This window comes from Myotis daubentonii, chromosome 16, assembly GCF_963259705.1.
Source record: "Myotis daubentonii chromosome 16, mMyoDau2.1, whole genome shotgun sequence".
Lineage (NCBI taxonomy): Eukaryota > Metazoa > Chordata > Mammalia > Chiroptera > Vespertilionidae > Myotis > Myotis daubentonii.
This window is the reverse complement of record NC_081855.1, coordinates 24,170,636-24,191,125: the sequence shown is the minus strand read 5'-3', so window position 1 is coordinate 24,191,125 and position 20,490 is coordinate 24,170,636. Positions and strand designations below refer to the sequence as shown.

The window sequence follows — 20,490 nt, the reverse complement described above, 5'->3', positions numbered from 1 at the left end:
TGAAAGAGAGAGAGAGAGGAAGGGAGAGAGAAAAAAACACACATCGGTTTTGTTGTTCCACTTATTTATTCATTGGCTGATTCTTGCATGTGCACTGACCATGGGTTGAACCCACAACCTTGGCATATCAGGACAACACTCTAACCCAAGCATGTCAAACTCGCAGCCAGAGGGTCGGCTGCAGGCATGTGGCCCACCGGCCACGAGTTTGACATGCTTGCCTGAGCTACCTACCAGGGTCAAAGGGATCCAAGTAGTATTTTTATTTTATTTTATTTTTTATTGACTTCGGAGAGGAAGGGAGAGGGAGAAAGGGATGAGAGAGAATCATTGATCCGCTGCCTCCTGCATACCCCACACTAAGGACTGAGCCTGCAACCCGGGCATGTGCCCTGACTGGGAATCAAACCATGACCACTTGGTTCATAAGTCAACGCTCAACCACTGAGCCACGCCAGCTGGGTGGGATCCAAGTTTTAAACCTCTAAATTTGAGTAGACTTTGAGATTTATTTATTTACTTACTTACTTACTTACTTACTTATTTTTAGTAAACCAGTCTAATTGGCATAAAGTAAATCCATTACACTCACTAAAATTCAGGTTTGGGGGACAGCTGTGGAGTCAGTGTACACTTTTCTTCACTGCCCATAAATAGTAATATCTTCATTATTTATTCATGAAAATGAAATTATTGGGGTCAAAGGCACAAACTGGCTAATGAAGGAAGATGTGATTAAGAGAATGGCTATTGGCAAATACATCATCAGCAACATTTTGCCATAGGATGCTCAAGTCCATGGAAATAAGAAGATCAGTGCTCATATTTCCCTCTTAGAAGAAAACCGACTACTGCCTCATAGAGGGGCTGTTCTATTAAGGAATGTAGCTTGTACTTTAGATGATGCTCCATTTGTACTGAACAAAGTGCTCTACAGGGACATGAAGGGAATCAGGTAAGAATTTCTTGAAAAAGTTGATTTTACCCTCCTTTTTTAAAAATATGTTTTGATTGATTTTTAGAGAGAGGAAGGGGGATGAATAGAGAGAGAGAAACATTGACGAGAAAGGAACATCATCTACCAGCTGGCTCCTGCATGCCCCCTACTGGGACTTGAGCCCACAACTTTGGCATGTGCCCTAACCAGGAATCGAACCAGGGACCTCTTGTTTCCTGGGTCGACACTCAACTGCTGAGCCACACCAGCCCGGCAATTTCACCCTTCTTTAAAAAAATAATACAGTGGGGCCTTGACTTACGAGTTTAATTCGTTCGGAGACCAAGCTCATTAAGGAGCTCGTTAACTCAAATTACTCTGTCAACTCAATGCAAAAAATCAGCCGAGAGACAGCTGGTATCTCAAAAAACTCCTTAGCCGGGACACTCGTAAGTCGAGTCCCCACTGTAATTCCCTTTCTGAAGTAAATTAGCATTGAAATCCTAGCTAGCTGCCCAAGAGAGAAATGCCTCAGGTCACCAATGCTTCTAGAGTGGAGATGACTGGTTTCCAGTCTCAGGTGATTTCACTTGATCATTTCTAGAGTTTACTTAGGCATTGATTGGCCATGTAGGGATTCTGCTTTACAATATCAGCTCAATTATTTCTGCCTGCTCTTTAAAGTATGTCTCCTGCATCCTGATTACATATGTTTTCTCTGTTATGATCTAAGCTTGTTTTTTAAATCTTTCTTTCAAGTCAGACTCTCCAAACTGGTAATTTTATGAGTCCACTTCTCTGACATGTAATGCCAATGACTATGAATGGAGAGTTGATCTAGTTTCTACATGGTTTAACCGAAAGCTCCTCCTGTGCCTTTCTCTCATCCTCCTATTGCTATTCCTTAGCTTTACAGTAATAGATAAAGGGAAGCCAGTTCATGTCCCTCAAGTTCAGCACCACGGGAACATTTTCTTCTGGAACGATTCCCGCAAGGAGAATGATAAAAATGGATCATTCTTGGCTCTGCCTCTTCAGAATGCATATATGAGGATCTTTGGGGTCCTGGCTGTTGACACACTAAGAGATCCCCAGAAAATAAACATCTTCTTGCCTCATGAGATCAAATTCTATCAGGTAAGTCAGAGAAGGATTCTTCCATAGCAATGGTAGGATGGCTTCTCCTTTTTATACTTTTTACAAAGCAAAACCTGAAACTAGATGAGGGTAGAGCTATATCTGTAGATAGGGTTGTCATATGGTTCCAGTTCCCTGTGTGTATGTGTCAGTATTTTGAGAGGTCCCGCATTACACATGGAAGAACTGTCAGCTTCAGTTGCACAACTATGCTTCAGAATCTCTGGGAAGATTATTAATGTGTCCCATTGCATAAATCACAGAAACAGAATTTTATACTTTAGAACCAAATTCCAACTATTAGACCATTACGACCCACATAGTCAGAATGAACTTTTAGAAAGAACATATTTATGTTTTATGAATAGTGGAACCTAGAAATCCTTTGCTTTTTCTACAAATGGTGCTAAATATGATATGTGATCCCATAGCTCTTGATATCAGTATTATAATTTTTGAGGATAAAGAATGAAGAAAAATGCTTAAGTTTTAGGCACTTTTAAAACTATACAATAACTGGATCATTTCTACAAACATTTAAATTTATGAATGGAAATTGCAATGGAGGAAGACTGAAAGCCTTTATAGAGGCAATAGACTATATACTATAGCGGCAATTGGGAACTTGCTCTGCCCTTATCATTTGTTTCCCTGTAAGCCCCTGGCTCTTCATATTTATTTGCCATTATTTTAAAATTTCTCTTCCCACTTACTGGGTAACTGGAAAGTGGTAGAATCTTTTTTCTCTGGACATCTTTTAAAGAATAAGATTCATTCTCATCTGACATAATGATTAGAAGATATTTAGAAGCAAAATGGAGGAGTATGGAGTTATCAGTTGGTGAACTAATACACAGCCTTGTTAGAGAACATGTCAAAATGAATTATAAATAGATTCTCTAGTCCTTGGAGGTAAAGGCTCCTTATTACTTTAGATGCCTTGGGTCCTAATATAAAGTACATATATACATATTTTAAAACTATTTTTATCGATTTCAGAGAGAAGGGGGAGGGAGAGAGAGATAGAAACATCAATGATGAGAGAGAATCATTGATTAGATGCCTCCTGCACGCCCCACACTAGGGATCAAGCAGACAACCCAGGCATGTGCCCTGACTGGGAATCAAACCGTGACCTCGTTTCGTGGATTGACACTCAACCACTGAGCCACACCATCTGGGCTACATATATTTTTGAAGACTTTGTGGTTCCTAGAGTTTCTTGACAAGACCACAGATGAGTACTAAGGACTTCCCATTGCTTCTCTATGGAACAGGATCATTTTGTGTCCATAAGAAGACTGTACACGTTGCAAACTTTGGAACCCAGCACATCCTGTTCTGCTGATCTGATGACAGTAGCCATGTAAAGATACAGACATTAATACTGCATCAGATCAGGGCACTCCTACCCATCTGCCCAAGGCTGGCATACATCTTGGCTTTTAAACATTTTTTCTCATTTCAAATTTTATTTTGTTCTTCTGACACTATTTTCTGATTGCATATATCACAAATTTCACTGGATGATTATCAGGAAACATATAAGTTATGTGGATATTATGGTAGATTTCTTTTTACAGCTCTGACTTCTTGATGATTCTTTTTTTCATAGTAGAAGCCAGAGCACTGCCTTTTGAGAAGTAATTTGTAGGAAATAGATTATCATTAGTGAAAAACATAACCCAATGGATACATTACTAATTATTTTGCTATTTTAAAAAGAAAAAGCAATTAAAATATTCTGTCTCTACAGGGTGTTGCCAATGTCTTCAGCACTGCCTATCACTATGTCCACAGCCGGGAGCACATCCTGCACGTTGTGATCACTGGCATCAGCTGGCTCTACGACAACATACCAGACATTAACGCCATCTCTACATACTTTATTGAGCCTAGCCCAGAGCAGGTGGGCAAGGCTGGGCAGTGTTAGCCCTTCCCAGGACAACAGAGTTTCTAGATGTTATTGTCTTGCTGATATTTTAAAACCAAATTTAGTGAGCTATTAGGCTAACTGGGGACATAGTTCCCATGGCACAAACTCAAACTGTCCACAGTTGAGTGGCAGGAATCCATCCCATACTGCCTTAGGCAAAAAGGGGAATTCCTTGACTCATGTGACCGAAATGAAGAAAGGACAGACAGCAAGGTGGCTTCCGAGATGACCAGATCCAGGGATTCAATGCCATCAGGGCTCTCTCGGGTTCTTCTCTCCCCAGTTCTCGTGTGGCTTCCCTCTGCACTTTGGCTTTATACTTCCAGCTAAAGATGGGCTTTTTCCACAAGGCAAAGCCAGCTGCTTAGTAGCTTGAAAAGAATCTTTCCTTTCTGTTCCAATTTGGAAAACCCAAGAAAGCAAACTCATTTTGACCTATCCTGAGATGTGCCTGGGATAGGGAACTTTTCTACAGTGCACTTGTAACATCAGAAAAATAATATAAACACGGCATTTTATCACAATTATTTTTAAAAATATGCTTTTGGATTTAAATAAGTCTCATATTTTGACATTTTTCTCTTGGGAACACCTCATTCCTTAATGGTACTGAGTAAGTAAAATGTCACTGTACTGAAAACTAAAAATCATCTAAGCTTTTCTAATTTTTTCCTACGTATCTGTCCCCAAAAGCTTTAATGAGAATATGAAGTCTAATTGTTCTTCTCCATAATGAAATATCTTCCTCTTTTCAAGGGTTCAGACTATGTTTTACGCAATATGATGGTCACAGGGCCCCTAGGTCTAACAGAAATCCACAAAAATCCCCCTACCGTCTTCAGGAAGACATGCATCTTCAGGTATGAGAGGCATCTTCATGTCTGTTTTGTTTGCTTGCCAGAGCACACAGCCGGGTGTGATAGATCTGAAGACACAGCTTTTGCCTCCTATTAGTATACAATGACTCTCATTCTGATTGGATTTTAGAGACAATCTCCTGACTGCATGGGTCATATGAACTCCTTTCCCCCTCAAGTCCTTTTTAAAACAAATCTCATTGGTGTTTTATATTAAAATTGCATGTTGTTAAGCATGATAGTCTTTTATTTTCTATGATTTTCTTGTAAACAAGGAATTAAATAAAACCCACTATGATTATGACAAATACATCTACACCACTTATCAAAATTCCTCATCTTAATATTAGCCAGCTTGTGAACAAGTATATTTTATTTAAAGAAGACAGGCTGGGCAAAAGAGGACAGGAGTCAAAGAATGTTATCTTCAATAAATACCCAGTTCGGGGTTACTTCAACTGCCTCTCACCTGTGGAATACAGGAACACTATTAAACTGTGGACAGATGCAAAACATCTTTACTGAGAACACTCCTATTGCAAGAGGGGGCTGACTGCTTCTTGGGGAGGGTCAGTGTAGCTGAGCAGCCAATAACCTATCTAGCCTGAAGGCTAAGTTGATATTTAAGTACCTATTTAATTAAATTTTAGTACCAGAATGTTCATTAAGTTAGAAACTCTTTTTCTATTATTATTTCTATTTCTATTCACATAATTATTCCTTGTGGTGTTCAAGAGCTTTAGGGGAGTCTTTGTAATACCCAGACTCATTTAATGATGCATCAGTTTAGCATGATGCATCATTACTATTGTTATAAAGTCACACAGTGGTGGGAGTAGCAAAAGACAGAATCTTACCTGTCATTATAGGGTTGGTATTATAAACTGTAAGTGTGCTTTTTTTTTTTTTTTTTTGAGGCAATGCAAAGCACCAACATTTTTACAAATACCTCAAAAGAATGACATCCCAGTGTAGATGGGGAAAGAGGAAAGGAGATAAAAAGAGATGTGTCCATACCTTACTTTGCCACTGCATTTCTGTGAAAACCTCTGGTCTCTCACTGAAGCAGATGCTGTTGATGCCCAGCCCAGATCCCCCATGTATCTTTCGCCAGCTGCTGCAAGTGCTACTGCTAATGACTCACACTGTAGCTTCCTCAGGAGAAGTGCCCTTGAGAAATGGGAGCTTCTCACCAGGAGGTGCCTACCAGTTATGTAAACACTCTTCCCCACCCACAGAGCAACTTAGAGCCAACCACTGACAAAGACCTCTTCCTTGCATCCAGGTGGGACAGACTTTGCTTCCCAGAGCTCCCCTTGGGATCAGGCCGAGGATAGACTTTACCTGAAATCACATTCTTATGTAGCTTTTTCCCCTTCCCTCTCCTGCTTTCCTTAGACCCTCACAGGTTTCTCCTGAGAGCGTTCCCTTAACAAATCATTTCCCTGTCTCGGGTGCTGCTTCTAGAGAACCTAACATGCATCATTCCTTCAGGCATTCCTCCAATACTTCCTGGACAGCATGTAAACAAACAAAAAAATGAATACCTTTCAGATAAGTATGAGTCCAGTAAAGACAATAAAGCAGAACAACATGAGGGAGCGTGACTCAGGCGCTACTACTTTAGATTACACGGGTGGGGAAGGCTTCTCTAAGAGGAGATGAGTGAGTGAGCTGAGGGAGAGCTCTGTGGAATCAAGAGATGAAGTGGTCCAGGCAGATGAAATAGCAACAAGAGCTGGTAGGCTGAAGTGTAGTAGGCACAAAAGAGAGTGATTCAGTATGTTTGGGTGGAATGTGATGAACAGGCTGATCTTCGATACCCTTATGCTTATTTGGTTTTGATTTCAGGGATTTCCTTTTTAAGTGTACAGACAGTTCAGAAGTTCTTTTGGCCTCTGTCTGTGGAGAAAACCACATTGCAATTCCACTTCGTGAGAGAACAGGAGAGGCTCTGGGGGCTCTCGATTTTAACATTGGCAAGAGGAAGATGTTGTTTTATCGAGAATTTAAAGATCTACAGAAAATGGTGAAGGTGACCCAAGCGGCCTGCTATGAAATACTGGACGAGTTATCTGGAGAAAAAGAGAAAAATCGTATCTTAGGTATTGTGAATGTGGTGACAGCCTAAATTTATGGGTTTAATTAGTTTTGGGGAAATCACAGGCAATGCAATGAAGGATGTTTTCTAAAATGAGTTGTTGCAATATACAGATTTTCCTCATGAAAGAAATACCCTCATGCAGTCTTGGACTGATGAGTATGAGCGATAAATTAAAGGGTAAGGAATTGCATTTTCTTGGCTATAATCACATGGTTTTAGAATTAGAAAGCCTCCTAAAGGCAATATAGAACTAGCATTTATTAAATGCCCCATCATATACCAAGCACTTTAAATATGCTATTTCAATTAGTCCTGACCATAACTCTATGAGGTGAATGGTGATGCCTCATCTTATAGGTGAGAAAGGCAAAGTTTAAAGAAACAAAACTACTTGCACCAAATCACAGATAGCAAGTGGTGGAGACTGGATTTACACTCAAGTTTGGGTGCTCTTTCCACTATATTACATAGCGTTAAGTCATCAGAGCATCTGATTTTACAGATAAAGAAGCTAAAGCCCATCAGAGTAAAGGTCCAGTAGCAAGCTAGGGACAGAGCCAAGACCGGACCTCAATCCTTGTGATTCCACATCCATCAGGCTACTCCTGATACAGTTTGGGCAGAAGGGAGGAAGAAGGAAGCATGGAAACCTTTGACTACCTAGAAGAGAGTGAATGGAAAGAGAAGAGTAACACAGCTTTCTAGCCATTACATAGGGTGGGGAGGGATATGAAGAAAGAAAAAAGAAGAAAATTCATGTCTTGTGAGTGTTCACTATGTATAAGGCCAAGATTAAGCACTTTTACATATATCAACTTTTCTTCCATGCTTCATTTCTTTAATCATGTGGTAACAAAGATAACAGACTTACCAATATCATTTGGATGTGCACTTATTTTTGTTTAAAGTATTACATATGTCTCCTTTTCCCCTTGTCAACCCCTCCCCGGCCACTCCCACCCTCCAGGACATACCCCCACTGCCCCAGGGTTGGTATCCATTGGTTATGCTTATATGCATGCATAGTAGTACTTTGGTTGATCTCTTATCTCCCGCCCCCACCACCCCCACCCCCCCACCGAGCATCCCCTGACTTCCCTCTGAGCTTTGACGGTCTGTTTGATGCTTCTTTGTCTCTGGATCTATTTTTGTTCATCAGTTTATGTGGTTCTTATATCCCACAAATGAGATCATGTAATATTTATCTTTCTCTGACTGACTTATTTCGCTTAGCATAATGCTCTCCAGGTCCATCCATGCTGTTGAAACCATCTGGACCAGGGCTTTAGTTTGCTGGAAGATTTTTTACTACTGCTTCAATTTCATTGGTAGTTATTTGCCTATACAGGTTTTTTGGTTCTTCCTGATTGAGTTTTGGAAGCTTGTATTTTTCTAAGAATATGTCTATCTCATCTAGGTTGTCCAGTTTGTTGGAGTAGAGTTGTTCGTAGTATTTTTTTACAATCTTTTGTATTTCTGTGGGGTTGTTACTTCACCTCTTTCATTTCTGATTTTGTTTATTTGGGTCCTTCTGTTTCTTGGTGAGCCTGGCTAGAGGTTCATCAATCTTGTTTATCCTTTCAAAGGACCAGCTCTTGGTTGTATATTGATCTTTTGTATTGTTCTTTTTTTGGGGGGGGGTCTCTATGTTGTTGATTTCCGCTCTGATCTTTGTTATTTCCTTCTTCCTGCTTACTCTGGGCTTTTCTTGTTGCTCTCTTTCAAATTCTTTAAGTTGTAGGATTAGATAATTTATTACCATTTTTTCTTGGGGTTTTTTGGTGTTTTTTTTTTTTGTTTTGTTTTTTTGAGGTAGGCCTGTAGAGCTATGAACTTTCCTCTCAGGTCTGCTTTCACTTTGTACCATAGATTTTGGATTGTTGTCTTTTCATTGTCATTTGTTACCAGGATGCTTTTTATTTCTTCTTTGATCTCTTTTATAATGGTAACCCAATCAGTTTAATAGCATGCTATTTAGCCTCCAAATTTTTGATTTTTTTCCCATTGTCTTATTTTGTAGTTGATTTCTAATTATATGCCATTGTGATCTGAGAAGATGCTTGATATGATTTCTATCTTCTTGAATTTGAAGAGACTTTGTCTATGTCCTAAGTCCTAATATGTGGTCTATCTTTGAAAATGTCCCATGTGCACTTGAATGTATATTCTGTAGCTTTGGGGTGAAATGTTCTGAAGATGTCAATTAATTCCATCTGATCTAGTGAGTCATTTAGGATTGCTGTTTCTTTGCTGATTTTTTGTTTAGAGGATTTATCCAGTGGTGTCAATGGGATATTAAAGTCCCCTACTATGACTGTATTGGTGTTGGTCTCTTCCTTGATATCTTCCAGAAGTGTTTTTATGTATTTGGGTGCTCCTGTATTAGGTGCATATATGTTTACTAGAGTTATATCCTCTTGTTGAATTGCTGCCTTTCGTATTATGAAGTCGCCCTCTTTATCTCTTGTTATGGCCTTCACTTTGAGGTCTATTTTGTCAGATAAAAGTATTGTTACCACAGCTTTTCTTCCATTTCCATTTGCCTGAAAAACTTCTTTCCATCCCTTCACTATCCATCTGTGTGAGTCCTTTGTTCTGAGGTGGGTCTCTTGTACACAGCAAATATATGGGTCATGTTTTCTTATCCATGCAGTACGCTGTCTTTTGATTGGAGCATTTAACCCATTTACATTTAAGGCTATTATTGATAGGTACTTATCGCCATTTCTATTCTTTATACCTGTGTTCCTTCTTCCCTTTCTATTTCTTCTTTTTACAGAAGTCCCTTTAGCATTTCTTAAAATTGCTGGCTTGGTGATAATAAACTCCCTTAGCCCTTTTTTGTCTGTGAAGCTCCTGATTTTACCTTCAATTTTGAATGATAGCCTTGTTGGGTATAGTATTCTTGGATTCAGTGCCTTGCTTTGCATAACTTTGTATATTCCATTCCGTTCTGGCCTGATTATATCAACTCATTTAATGTCCACACTCACCAGAGAAGTAGGAATCAATCCCATTCTGACAGAAAAGGAAGAGGAGGTTCAGAGAGACAAAAGAATAAGGGGGAGAGTAGATATTCAATCTAAGATCTAATGTCAAAACACGAGTTTCCTTTCACCTTTCCTCAAAGCCTCTTCCTGTGCATTTTACCAGGTGTAGTTTCATTTCTGCCTTTTGATTTCATGACTAGAAAAACTAAGATTGTTTAAAACTGTAAGATATGATCTTTTTTCTAAAAGAAGTTTATTATATTATGCTCAGAATCCTCTGAAAAAACATAATGTATGTATAAACAACCATGTGGGATATAATTCTGTTATTCCAGAGATTGAAAATGCAGGAGAAGTCCAGCAGGCAGGAGTTCTCTTCTTCCGAATCATGCTGCAAGAGCTGCAGAAAAGCCTTCAGCAGCTTACCTCCACGGACTTTGTATCACTGTTGCTCTATGATTACCGTTCTGCAGTACAGTCAAATCAATCTCTGACAGCCAGCCAGTTACACGAGTTGGAAGCCAATGCAAAACTAATACCTGACATCCTGACAGCGGTTATCTTGTTCATTCATCCAGAGTTGGAATCATCACATGAATTAGAAATTTGGGATAAATGTAAACTGGTAAGTTCTTTTGAAGTATTCTTTTTATTGAAAAATAACCCACACAAGTTTAGGCATGCAAATCATAAGTGCACGAATCATAAGTGTACAAATGCAAGGATTTTTACACAATGAACATTTGTAACCACCTAAATTAAGAAACAGATCCTAGGGGCATCTCAAAAGCCCTCCTTTGTACTGTCTCCCATGACTCCCTCTCCCCCCACATCCACACACCTAGGGTGACCAGAAGTCTGACTTCTAATACCATACGTTGGTTTTGCCTGTTTTCTAATTTATATAAATGAAATTATACAAACTGGTGAATTGGGTACTCTAGTTCCACTCGCTGGTGATCCCATAATTTTTGTTCTTTATTCACAGTACTTTAACAAACACTTAGTTGAGAGTATTTGTGCCTTTGATCCAACTGCAAAGAATGTAAAAGTTAATTTAAAGCTCATTGGTAACTATCTCAAAGGTAAATTTCTATTTAATTATGGGCTAAATCAGGGGTGGGCAAACTTTTTGACTCGAGGGCCACAATGGGTTCTTAAACTGGACCAGAGGGATAGATGGAGTGTTTGTGTGAACTAATATAAATTCAAAGTAAACATCATTACATAAAAGGGTACGGTCTTTTTTTTTTTTAGTTTTATTCATTCCAAATGGGCCGGATCCAGCCCGAGGGCCGTAGTTTGCCCACGGCTGGTCTAAATTGTACTAACAACAATAAAACACAGTTGCAAGAGATATCTGAATAAAGCAAGTAGCTCACAAATTCAATTTTAGGAAAAATAGTTCTGAATATAGTCTCCTGAAAGGAGGGACACTGGCTATAATCTATGCATTCCCCAAAGTGACTGCCTCTGCCACCCACATGAGAATTCAGAAGCACATCTGTCTCCCACTCACTTTTTGGAGGAGAATCAGCAGGAATCTAGAGCAGTGAGGCTCCCAGGCTGGAGAAGGTGATGAGCTCTTTGGCCATGGAGAATTAGCCACATGTGAGAGTAAATACTGGTATACTGAGGCAGGCAAAAGTAGGTCTACAGTTGTTCATATGGGAAATACAATAATTACAATAACAATACAAGAATAAACTCTGCTTTGTGTACTCACAACTGTAAACCTACTTTTGCCCCATGCTGTACATATGCAAGCACACATTCCTTCATGGGTGCGCATTACCCGAATGGAGACCTCAGGTCACTTATGTGAATGGAACAGTAAGGAATAAATTTAAGGTTTGTTCCTTTTTGTTACTCATGAAAAACTAGTATTAGTTGGGAAAACGATTCTGTAGAAATTGTTCAGTAAACCTGTCCCTCCCTTTCCTCTTCCCCTCACCTACTTTCTGTGGAAATTCTAGATCAAGTCAGAAGGATTTCTGCACTTCTGTGATTCTTATATTAGGCCGAGAGACTCAGAACCAGAGAGATTCCTAGGGCGAGAGGAATGAAAAGGCAACTCAGAGGAAGACAACCACAATCCTCAGGGTGTCTGTGGCAGTGGACGCATATAGTACAGGGGGAGCACATAGCAGTGAGCTGGAGCGCATGTCTGAGAAAGGAGTTGTCTAGCATAGGAAGACGGGATACTCCCAGAAGTTTGGGAGTGCTAGAAAATAAGAGAAAACACAAGATTCAAATAAAAGTTACCATGAATTAGTGGGGATTATGAGCGACATCGTATTAGGAAGGGCCTCGTGGGTCTGGGCTGACTCAGGAGAGCCTCTGGATTCATAGGTGTTACAGGTCTCACTTCTTCTAAGGAAGTGATTCAAGGGAAACAATAACAGTAGCAACAACAAAATGATTACTTGTTCATCGTATACATGCATAAACTAGGTCCACATTTGTTCACTGTTCACTGGGGACTTAACAATCCCGAAGAAATGTTTTCTATGTTAGTTCCTCATTGGTGCTCTTCCCTTTGGAGTAGATTCAGTCCCCATTCATGAGCCCCAGGACTCCCTGCCCTCCATGTGTGACCAGTTTGTCAAACTGACTTTCTCCTTGAGCCCTTAACCACTTTGGTCCCCATCCATATTGCCAGACTCTTGGCCTAGATCCAGACCCTGCTGCCAGGGTCACTTGTGTCCTCTCAGACTGATGCTCCCTTTCTTGGGTGAGGACTCAGGCTCCCATCACTGTCAAATCCAGTCCCTCTGTGAGATGGGATCTGGAAATGAGCAGCAGGCCCCTCCACTCTCTACCTTGCAGGTGTATCCAGGAATTGGCTCTCAGCCCTTAATAAGCCTATTCCCAGACAAAGGCATCTTCTGTGGAATTGTACCAATGTTTCAAGGGACTCTCTTAAGGCCCACCTCTGATCTGCATGTCTTATATAACCCCTTTGTTTCAGAAAACATGCTAATTTCTGTTTTCTCCGCTTGCTGCCACTTTGACCTGTGCTAGCTGATTTCTGGAGCACCCTTGATCTCCAATGATCCCCACCACTTTCTCTTTTCCAACAGTGTCCTCAGGTGGCAGGAATACTAACAATGCTGGATTCAGCCAGAAACCAATATTCCCTAGGCTACCCTACCACCGGCACCAAGCCTTCAGCATTATCATAGCCTCTGCAGCAATCAAGACAGTTCATCAGCCACCCAGATACCAACCCTCTCTCCTTCAGATGCAACTGTATTCTAAGCTCCCCATTTGGGGAAAGGAAGCAGAACTCTTTGGGGCCCCTTTCTCTTTGTGCCAAAAAGAAAGGAGTCTTCTGGCATCGGATTCTGTTGCTCAAAGTTTATTGAATCTTCTAGCAGCATTAAGTACGGCACCTACTCAACCACCCCACCCAGCATGAAATGCTACCAATAATATTTGTACAAGTTCTCTGGATGGGGAGGGACTGTTAGCATAGCTCCTAAGCCACCAAGCCTTCCAAACTAATGATTTTGCCAGAAGACAGAATTAGGGCTGATGATGTACCCACACTTTCTTAGGGCTTCTGCTGTCAACTCTTACTTTTATTAAGATAATGACATAACAGGGTTTTCTCTTTTTATAGTTGAATAATATTCTATTACCTATGCCTCATTTTTATTCATCTGTTAATTAACACTGTTTATACGTCTTCTCTATTGTAATGCTGCAATGAACAAAGGAATGCAGATATCTCAAGATAGTGATTTCATTTCCTTCAATTGTATACCAGAAGAGGGGAATTGCTTAACCATATGGAAATTCTACTTCTAATGTTTTGAGGAAACTCCATACTGTATTCCAAAGTGTCTACATCAATTTACATTCCCACCAATAGTGCACAAGCGTTCTCCTTTCTTCACATCCTTGCCAACACTGATTTCTTGTCCTTTTTATGATAAACATTCTAACGGGTACAGTGTGATATCTCATTGTGATTTGGGTTTGTATTTCTAGAACGGGGTGTTTTCCGGTGGAATTCCAGGCAGCTGTGTCACCTCTAGATGAGGCAGTCGTCTATGAAGGAGCAGTATGCTTATCCTCTCAAGTCTGTACCACTGTATGTGAATGTTACTGACATACTTCCCTGTGGGGGACCCAGTGACTCCACTGGCCACCCCGACAGCTATACATGCAGTAGCATATCAATAACCTGCTACCCTCTGCCTAAAGTACTCCCAGTAGTTGGCCTCTCCTACCTAAAGACCCATGACCTGACTATCTTCTCAAGAATCTGTTCTCCCCACTCCACTTTCGACCTCTGTGGCCAGCCTGGCCTAGTCTTTCTGTAAGGTGCCCCATACCTGCCCCATGTTTCCCTCCCAGGGAGTTTGGACAGATGTTGTCTACTGGTGAATGTTCTCAGACCCAGGGGGAAGAAGAGCTGTCTCCTAGTAAAGCCAGAATCACTCTGCTGTCTAGAACCTGTATTTCTCCCAAGTGGCCACACTTCCTTCCCGCAGGGAAATCCAAAAAAAAAGAAAGAAAAGAAAATCTGAGGCTCTCTGTCCACAGACACTGATCTCAGCAGGAGTTTCCTAGGCCCTCTACTTTTTCTGCAAGTCCCAGGGTTCCCCTCGGCCAAAGAAGCCAGACCCGGTGTGATTATTTATAAGGATGATTGTCACCACTTGGACCTAGCATTGTTGGGTGGTAGTCCCTTCCGGGGCTTGCTGGCTCCTACTTGTAGGAAAAGAGCTGCTATCACAGTTAGACCCAGGTTTAACAGGAAGCCTAGAATGTGCCATTTATGAGTTGCTCATGGATTTCAGGCTCTAGAGAAGGAAACATCTGTTCGGTGTTAGAGCAGATTCCCTTTGTCCTGGCAAGAACCTCTTCAGGGCCCTTTTAATTAAGATATTAGACAAGCATTCACTCACACACTGTTCAGGAGACTATTTGGGGGCCTGGATGCTTGACCCATTTCCCGTGCAAGTAGACTCCTTCCATGGTCAGTCCAAGTCATCTGGGAATAAAAAGAAAGAAGAAAACTGAAATCAGCAATTTTCTTTCTGCTCTTTATCATGCCTTTTGATTTTGAAATTTGAAGTTTTCCAACAGTAGTTACTGAATTAAAAAAAAATAACTAAAATTGGTTTTGTCTAAGTAATATCATTGCTGGTTTGATATCTGATAAAGACTGTTAAAAATCAGTTTAATGAGAACTTTTTCTATTTAAGGCAAGCATATTTTTCAGGTTCCTTTGACACTCATAATTTTTTATTTTAGTGATATTAAAACCATTTTTTACCCAAAGGACTATAAAAAATGTATTTTTTATTAAAGTTCTTAAAAAGGTCTAAAAGAACTAAAAAACTTCTAACAGAAAGAGTCAGTAGCCCATCTTTCTTCTCTTCTCACTCACCCCAGGTCCCCTCACTAGGGGCAATTCTTTTTTGCCCATTTAACTGTTTCTTCTGGCAATAGCACATTTCAATATTTCTAGTTTTTGTAATATTGCTATCTTTAATTCATCAATTTTAAACCTTGTCAATTGATTTTCTCTTTATAGATGAAAGTTTAGTTGTTACACCACCATTCTCTTACCCTATCCTCCTGATGTAGTTATATTACAAATGGGGATTAAGTCAAAATGCAATGTTTACATGATTTTGCCAATACAAATATTATCCACAACTGAGCACTGCAGCATATTGATTGCTCCTTTTTCACTTTTAATTTTTCATGAATAATTGCATTTTATTTTTTAAATTGCTTAATTTTATTTGTACTTCTTGATAATTCCTACCCCTTCCATTTATCTCTTTATATAATTTCCCAAAAGGTTACATTTATCAGGTAATATTTTTAGTTCTAATTTTTTTTTGAGCCATTCCTTCTAGAGATTTTAATTTTCTTTCTATCTGGAGTCTTCCTGCACCCCCGATCTGCTACTCAGCTGCCTTCCTGATATTTACTTTTCTGACCCCATAGAAATTTATTTTGCCATTCTCTTAGTTCATTCTTTCTTGACCTACTCCTGTGTTTTGAGACAGCATTTTTCCAGTAGTTTTCTGAGTTAGAGCGCATGATTGGTAAATATTTTGAGACCTTTCATGTCTGAAAGTTTGCCAGGTAATAATAATTTAGAAGACATTGCTCATTGTCTTCCCGCCCCCCCCCCCCCCAGAAATTGAGATATAATTCAATTACCACAAATTTCACCATTTTAAAGTGTGCCATTCAGTGTGTGTGTTTTTTTAGTATATTCATCAGGTTGTGTAACCATCACCACTATCTAATTTTAGAACATTTTTATCACTCCAAAAGAAACGCAGTGCCCATTAGCAGTCACTCTCCCATGCCCATCCCCATCCCAGCCCCTGGCAACCACCAATCTACTTTCTATCCAGTTTTGCCTATTCTGGACATTTCATATAAATGGAATCATACAATATGTGGCTTTTTGTATCTGGCTTCTTTCACTTAGCATAATGCTTCAAGTTTCATCTATGTTCTAGCATGTATCAGTACTTAATTCCTCTTCTACAGCCAAATAATATTCTATTATATGGATATCCCACATTTTACATATCTATTTATCAGTCAATAGACATGTGGGTTGCTTCTACTTTTTGGCTATTGTGAACATCAGTTTACAAGTTTTTGTGTGAGCATATATTTTTAGTTCTTGTGGTTATGTAGCAAGGAGTGGAATGCTGGGTCAAATGTAAACTCTATGTTCCTAAGGAAATGGCTCCAAGGTCACAAGAAACTTGGAATCTTCCAAGATTGCTATTGAGACGTCTGTATCCTTTCTGATTTGATTCTGTGCATGTGACCTTTTTCTGTGCCACATATCCCTACCCCCAAAGCTGTAGAATTACTTTTTATCTCAAAGACTGCCAATTTCATAATGATGTGCTTTTATATGGATCTGTTTCCATCCATTGATATAAGCATTCACTGGGCCTTTTCAATTGTGAAACTCAGGTCCTTAAGTCCTTGATAATTTCCTCCATGGCATCAAGGTTGCTACTTATGACTGTGGAATTTGTACACTGCACAAAGGTGCTCTACTGAGGAGGTGGGAGGGGGCTGAAATCGAACCAGGAGTCCATTCATTAAACTGTGTGCTTTAGCATAAGGCCACATCTGCTTGTATGAGGGGCATCTCTTTCTTCACACACCTTTTTCTGCTCATCAAGCTATGTGCTCACAGACTGCATTCTTCTATGGTGGGTGTCTTTTTCTCATTTACACAAAGATGACCTAGAGGTTGGTGGTGGCCCTGCCCTCTTTTCTGTATTGTGTCTTTGGAATTCCTATTGTTTAGACATTGGATCGCCTAAATTTAGTCTCCCAAATCCTTGTATTTTTCCTCCTATTTTGCATCTTTTTGTCTTTTTTTCACCACTTTCTGAGACATTCTCATTCTTCTAATCCTATTGAATATTTGTTTCTGCATGCTTTAATGTCTAAGAGCTTTGTTGTTGCTGTTCTTTAAATACTTGCTATTACAACATCTGTTCTGTTTCTTGAATGCAATGTCTTCTCTCTCTGAAGGTATTAATGATAATTATTTTTTAAAGTTTTCTTCTCCCTGTTGTTTCTCCTCTTTCCTTCTGTTTCAGTGTCTTGGTGTCTGTATGCCAGCTTCTTTACATCTCCTACACATTAGGCAACTCCTCACCCCAACCCTAGAAACTTTTTCCTCAGAAAAGGTAACATAGAAAGTCTCTGACCTAGGGGGCATCAGACACAGCTGAGAAGGGAGAGTACCAGAGTGAAAACAGGGAGAGTATGAGTGTGTCTACTGAATACTGAGACACCTGTAGGCTTTCCCCGCTAAGCTCCAACAAAAAGGAGCAAACAAAAGGCACAAACAACTGATACCTACACCACTGAAGTGCAAGAAAATAGTGCAGGACTTTTATTTGTAATACATTTATCCCATCAATGTCGGATTTCTATTTTTTACTGTTTTAAAATAAATAACTTATAAATAAATATACATATATTTGGATCATGTTCAACATCTGTTACTGATAGAGGGATATGATCTAAGAATTTAAAAGCTGCTATATTAAAGTATGAATTTTTATAAAGATAAACTGCATTGATTTCAATTTGTACATAATCTGATTTATGGCTACATCATTTTAAAAAGCCAATACAATGTGATATTGTGCAGAAGTTGTGCTTACAATAAGAATGAAATTAATGCAAGAACTCAATGTTCAGCCTGGAATAAACTTCCACCCAAACTTTGATAACTCAAGAAAAAAAAGTGGAAGATTTAACTTAATCCAGTGTTAAAGCAGAGATCCATAAATGGAGGTTTAATTAGAAATATCCCATATTATTCTAATGTTTTAAGCAAAATGAATTTCCTATGTAATTAAAAGTTTGATTAAACTTGAATCTTTTGAAATCAATAGGTTTATAAACAGATTCAAAGTTTGTCTCAGCAATTATTTTAGCTCAGATGTCTTCAAATAATTTCCTATAACCCTTACCAATGCAAAGCAAAGCAAAAAAAAAAAAAAAGGCACAACAATTTCTTATGGTTAGAAAAGGAAAAAAAAAAAAAGTAGTATGTTTGCTTGAAAGAATTGTAAAATCTGTGCAGCTACTGCAAAGATCTGGCATCTATCCACCACAAGAGAGCAGCAGTGCTCAACCACTGTTAATGGGAACCCCACAAAGCAGCAATTTCCAACCCGTTCCTGTGCCACCACACACTGGTGTGCCACAAGAATGTTTACAACGTGCAATACCTGACTATTTAGGCAGGAGCACTGGCCTCTTTTCCCTCAGATTGTCAAATAAAACAATGACAACAGCCAACACAACAGCTTTCAGGTGTGAATAAATCAAAAGAATACCTATTTTTTTTTGTCAGGTCGGCAAAAAATATATTTTTTGGTGTGCCACAGAATTTCAGTAATTAGTGTATGTGTGCCATCAGACGAAGGAGGTTGAAAATCACTGCCACAGGGCAATGGAGGCTTCATTCGAGGAATAAATTAAAGCCAGCTGTTCCTACATCAATCTCTCACTGGAAAGGGCAGGAAACAGAAACTATGGCCCAGACAGGTTTGGAGCTTCTGTCCCTGGTAACAAGACAGGAAATAAGCAACAGGGGCTTGTGAAAGGGAGTGACCTCGCTCCCTATTCTCGTGTCCTTGAATCACCATGGCGATGGCTGACTGGCTTAATAATGGTTGCAGATAGGAGTCTATTCATTTGGATGTCAGATAAGAACACTGTGGCAGGCATCAAAGAAACAGAGCTCTTCATGGGGATTGAGGAGGGGGAGAATAAAAGCTGTGGGGAGCAGGAGAGCTGTCCTATGTCAGAAAATCAGTTAGGACTGGTTTTAAAAGTATTCTGGGGTGAACTTTTATTTAATTAAATTCATAACATTAAGATAATCAGAGTAATCTTTGCAGCCTATAGCATTACTTTGTTTCAGGAACTAATAAATACAAAAAGGGATCAATTATAACAAAACGCACCTCAAAATTGTACATTTGTACGTTGATTGGTCTAGTATTACCCATAACATGAGATGAATCAAGTACATTTCATGTGCTCTCAGGACCAGCATTTGTTTTTATTCATAATTGTCACTCATGTTACTGAGTTATAATCTGAAAAGACTTAGTATTTGAAAAAACTAACTTAATTATTCCATAATTGAATGTTGTTTCAAGTCAACATTTATTGAACACTTATAATTGGGAGAAGACAGTGCCTGTGTGTGTGTGTGTGTGTGTGTGTGTGTGTGTTAAAAGAGAATTCTAGAACATTGTGTCTGCGTTTTAAAGTCAGTTTTAAAAAAATTTGAGACTTGTGAATGTTTTCCACATTTTATGTGCCTTCATGTTGACAGATGATGGGGAAGTAAAATATGTTGTCTTTCATTTAATAGATATCCATAAATAACAATTGTCATTGTTAAAGAGCTATGGAGAGCCCTGGCCAGCATGGCTTGCTTGGTTGAGCATTGTCCCAGGCACTGAAAGGTCACTAGTTTGATTGCCAGTTAGAGCATATGCTCAGATAGTGGGTTCAATCCCTGGTTGGGAGGCAACCAATCCACGTTTCTCTTTCTCGCTGTCTCTCTGACCCCATCCCTCCCTCTCTCTCTAAAATCAATTTTTTTAAAAAGAACTATGGCCCTGGCCAGTTTGGCTCAGTGGATGGAGCGTTGGCCTGCGGCCTGAAGGGTCCCACGTTTGATTCTGGTCAAGGGCATGTACCTTGGTTGCGGGCACATCCCCAGTGGGGAGTGTGCAGGAGGCAGCTGATCGATGTTTCTAACTCTCTATCCCTCTCCCTTCTTCTCTGTAAAAAAATCAATAAAATATATATATTTTTAAAAAAACTATGGATAGGAAATATTTAAAACCTCTTATTCAATTATAAATATTATTTATGGTTTATTCAACTCAAATCAGCAAACATTGTTGAGTTAGGCATAGACCTGAGGGTGGGAGGCATCTGAAAGAAGGCAATTAATATATATATATATTTTTTTTTAG

The 20,490-nt window shown here is 39.4% G+C and overlaps 1 protein-coding gene across 1 annotated transcript in view; it reads left to right on the top strand.

Annotated features, from left to right (window-relative positions):
- EFCAB5 (EF-hand calcium binding domain 5) overlaps window positions 1-20,490 on the top strand; it is an 81,906-nt gene that overhangs the window by 59,345 nt on the left and 2,071 nt on the right. The window contains exons 16-22 of the mRNA XM_059669749.1: window positions 786-955; window positions 1,846-2,074; window positions 3,831-3,983; window positions 4,767-4,870; window positions 6,719-6,972; window positions 10,297-10,586; window positions 10,950-11,046. Of these exons, the coding sequence (XP_059525732.1) occupies window positions 786-955; window positions 1,846-2,074; window positions 3,831-3,983; window positions 4,767-4,870; window positions 6,719-6,972; window positions 10,297-10,586; window positions 10,950-11,046 (1,297 nt within the window). The remainder of the gene's footprint in view (window positions 1-785; window positions 956-1,845; window positions 2,075-3,830; window positions 3,984-4,766; window positions 4,871-6,718; window positions 6,973-10,296; window positions 10,587-10,949; window positions 11,047-20,490) is intronic.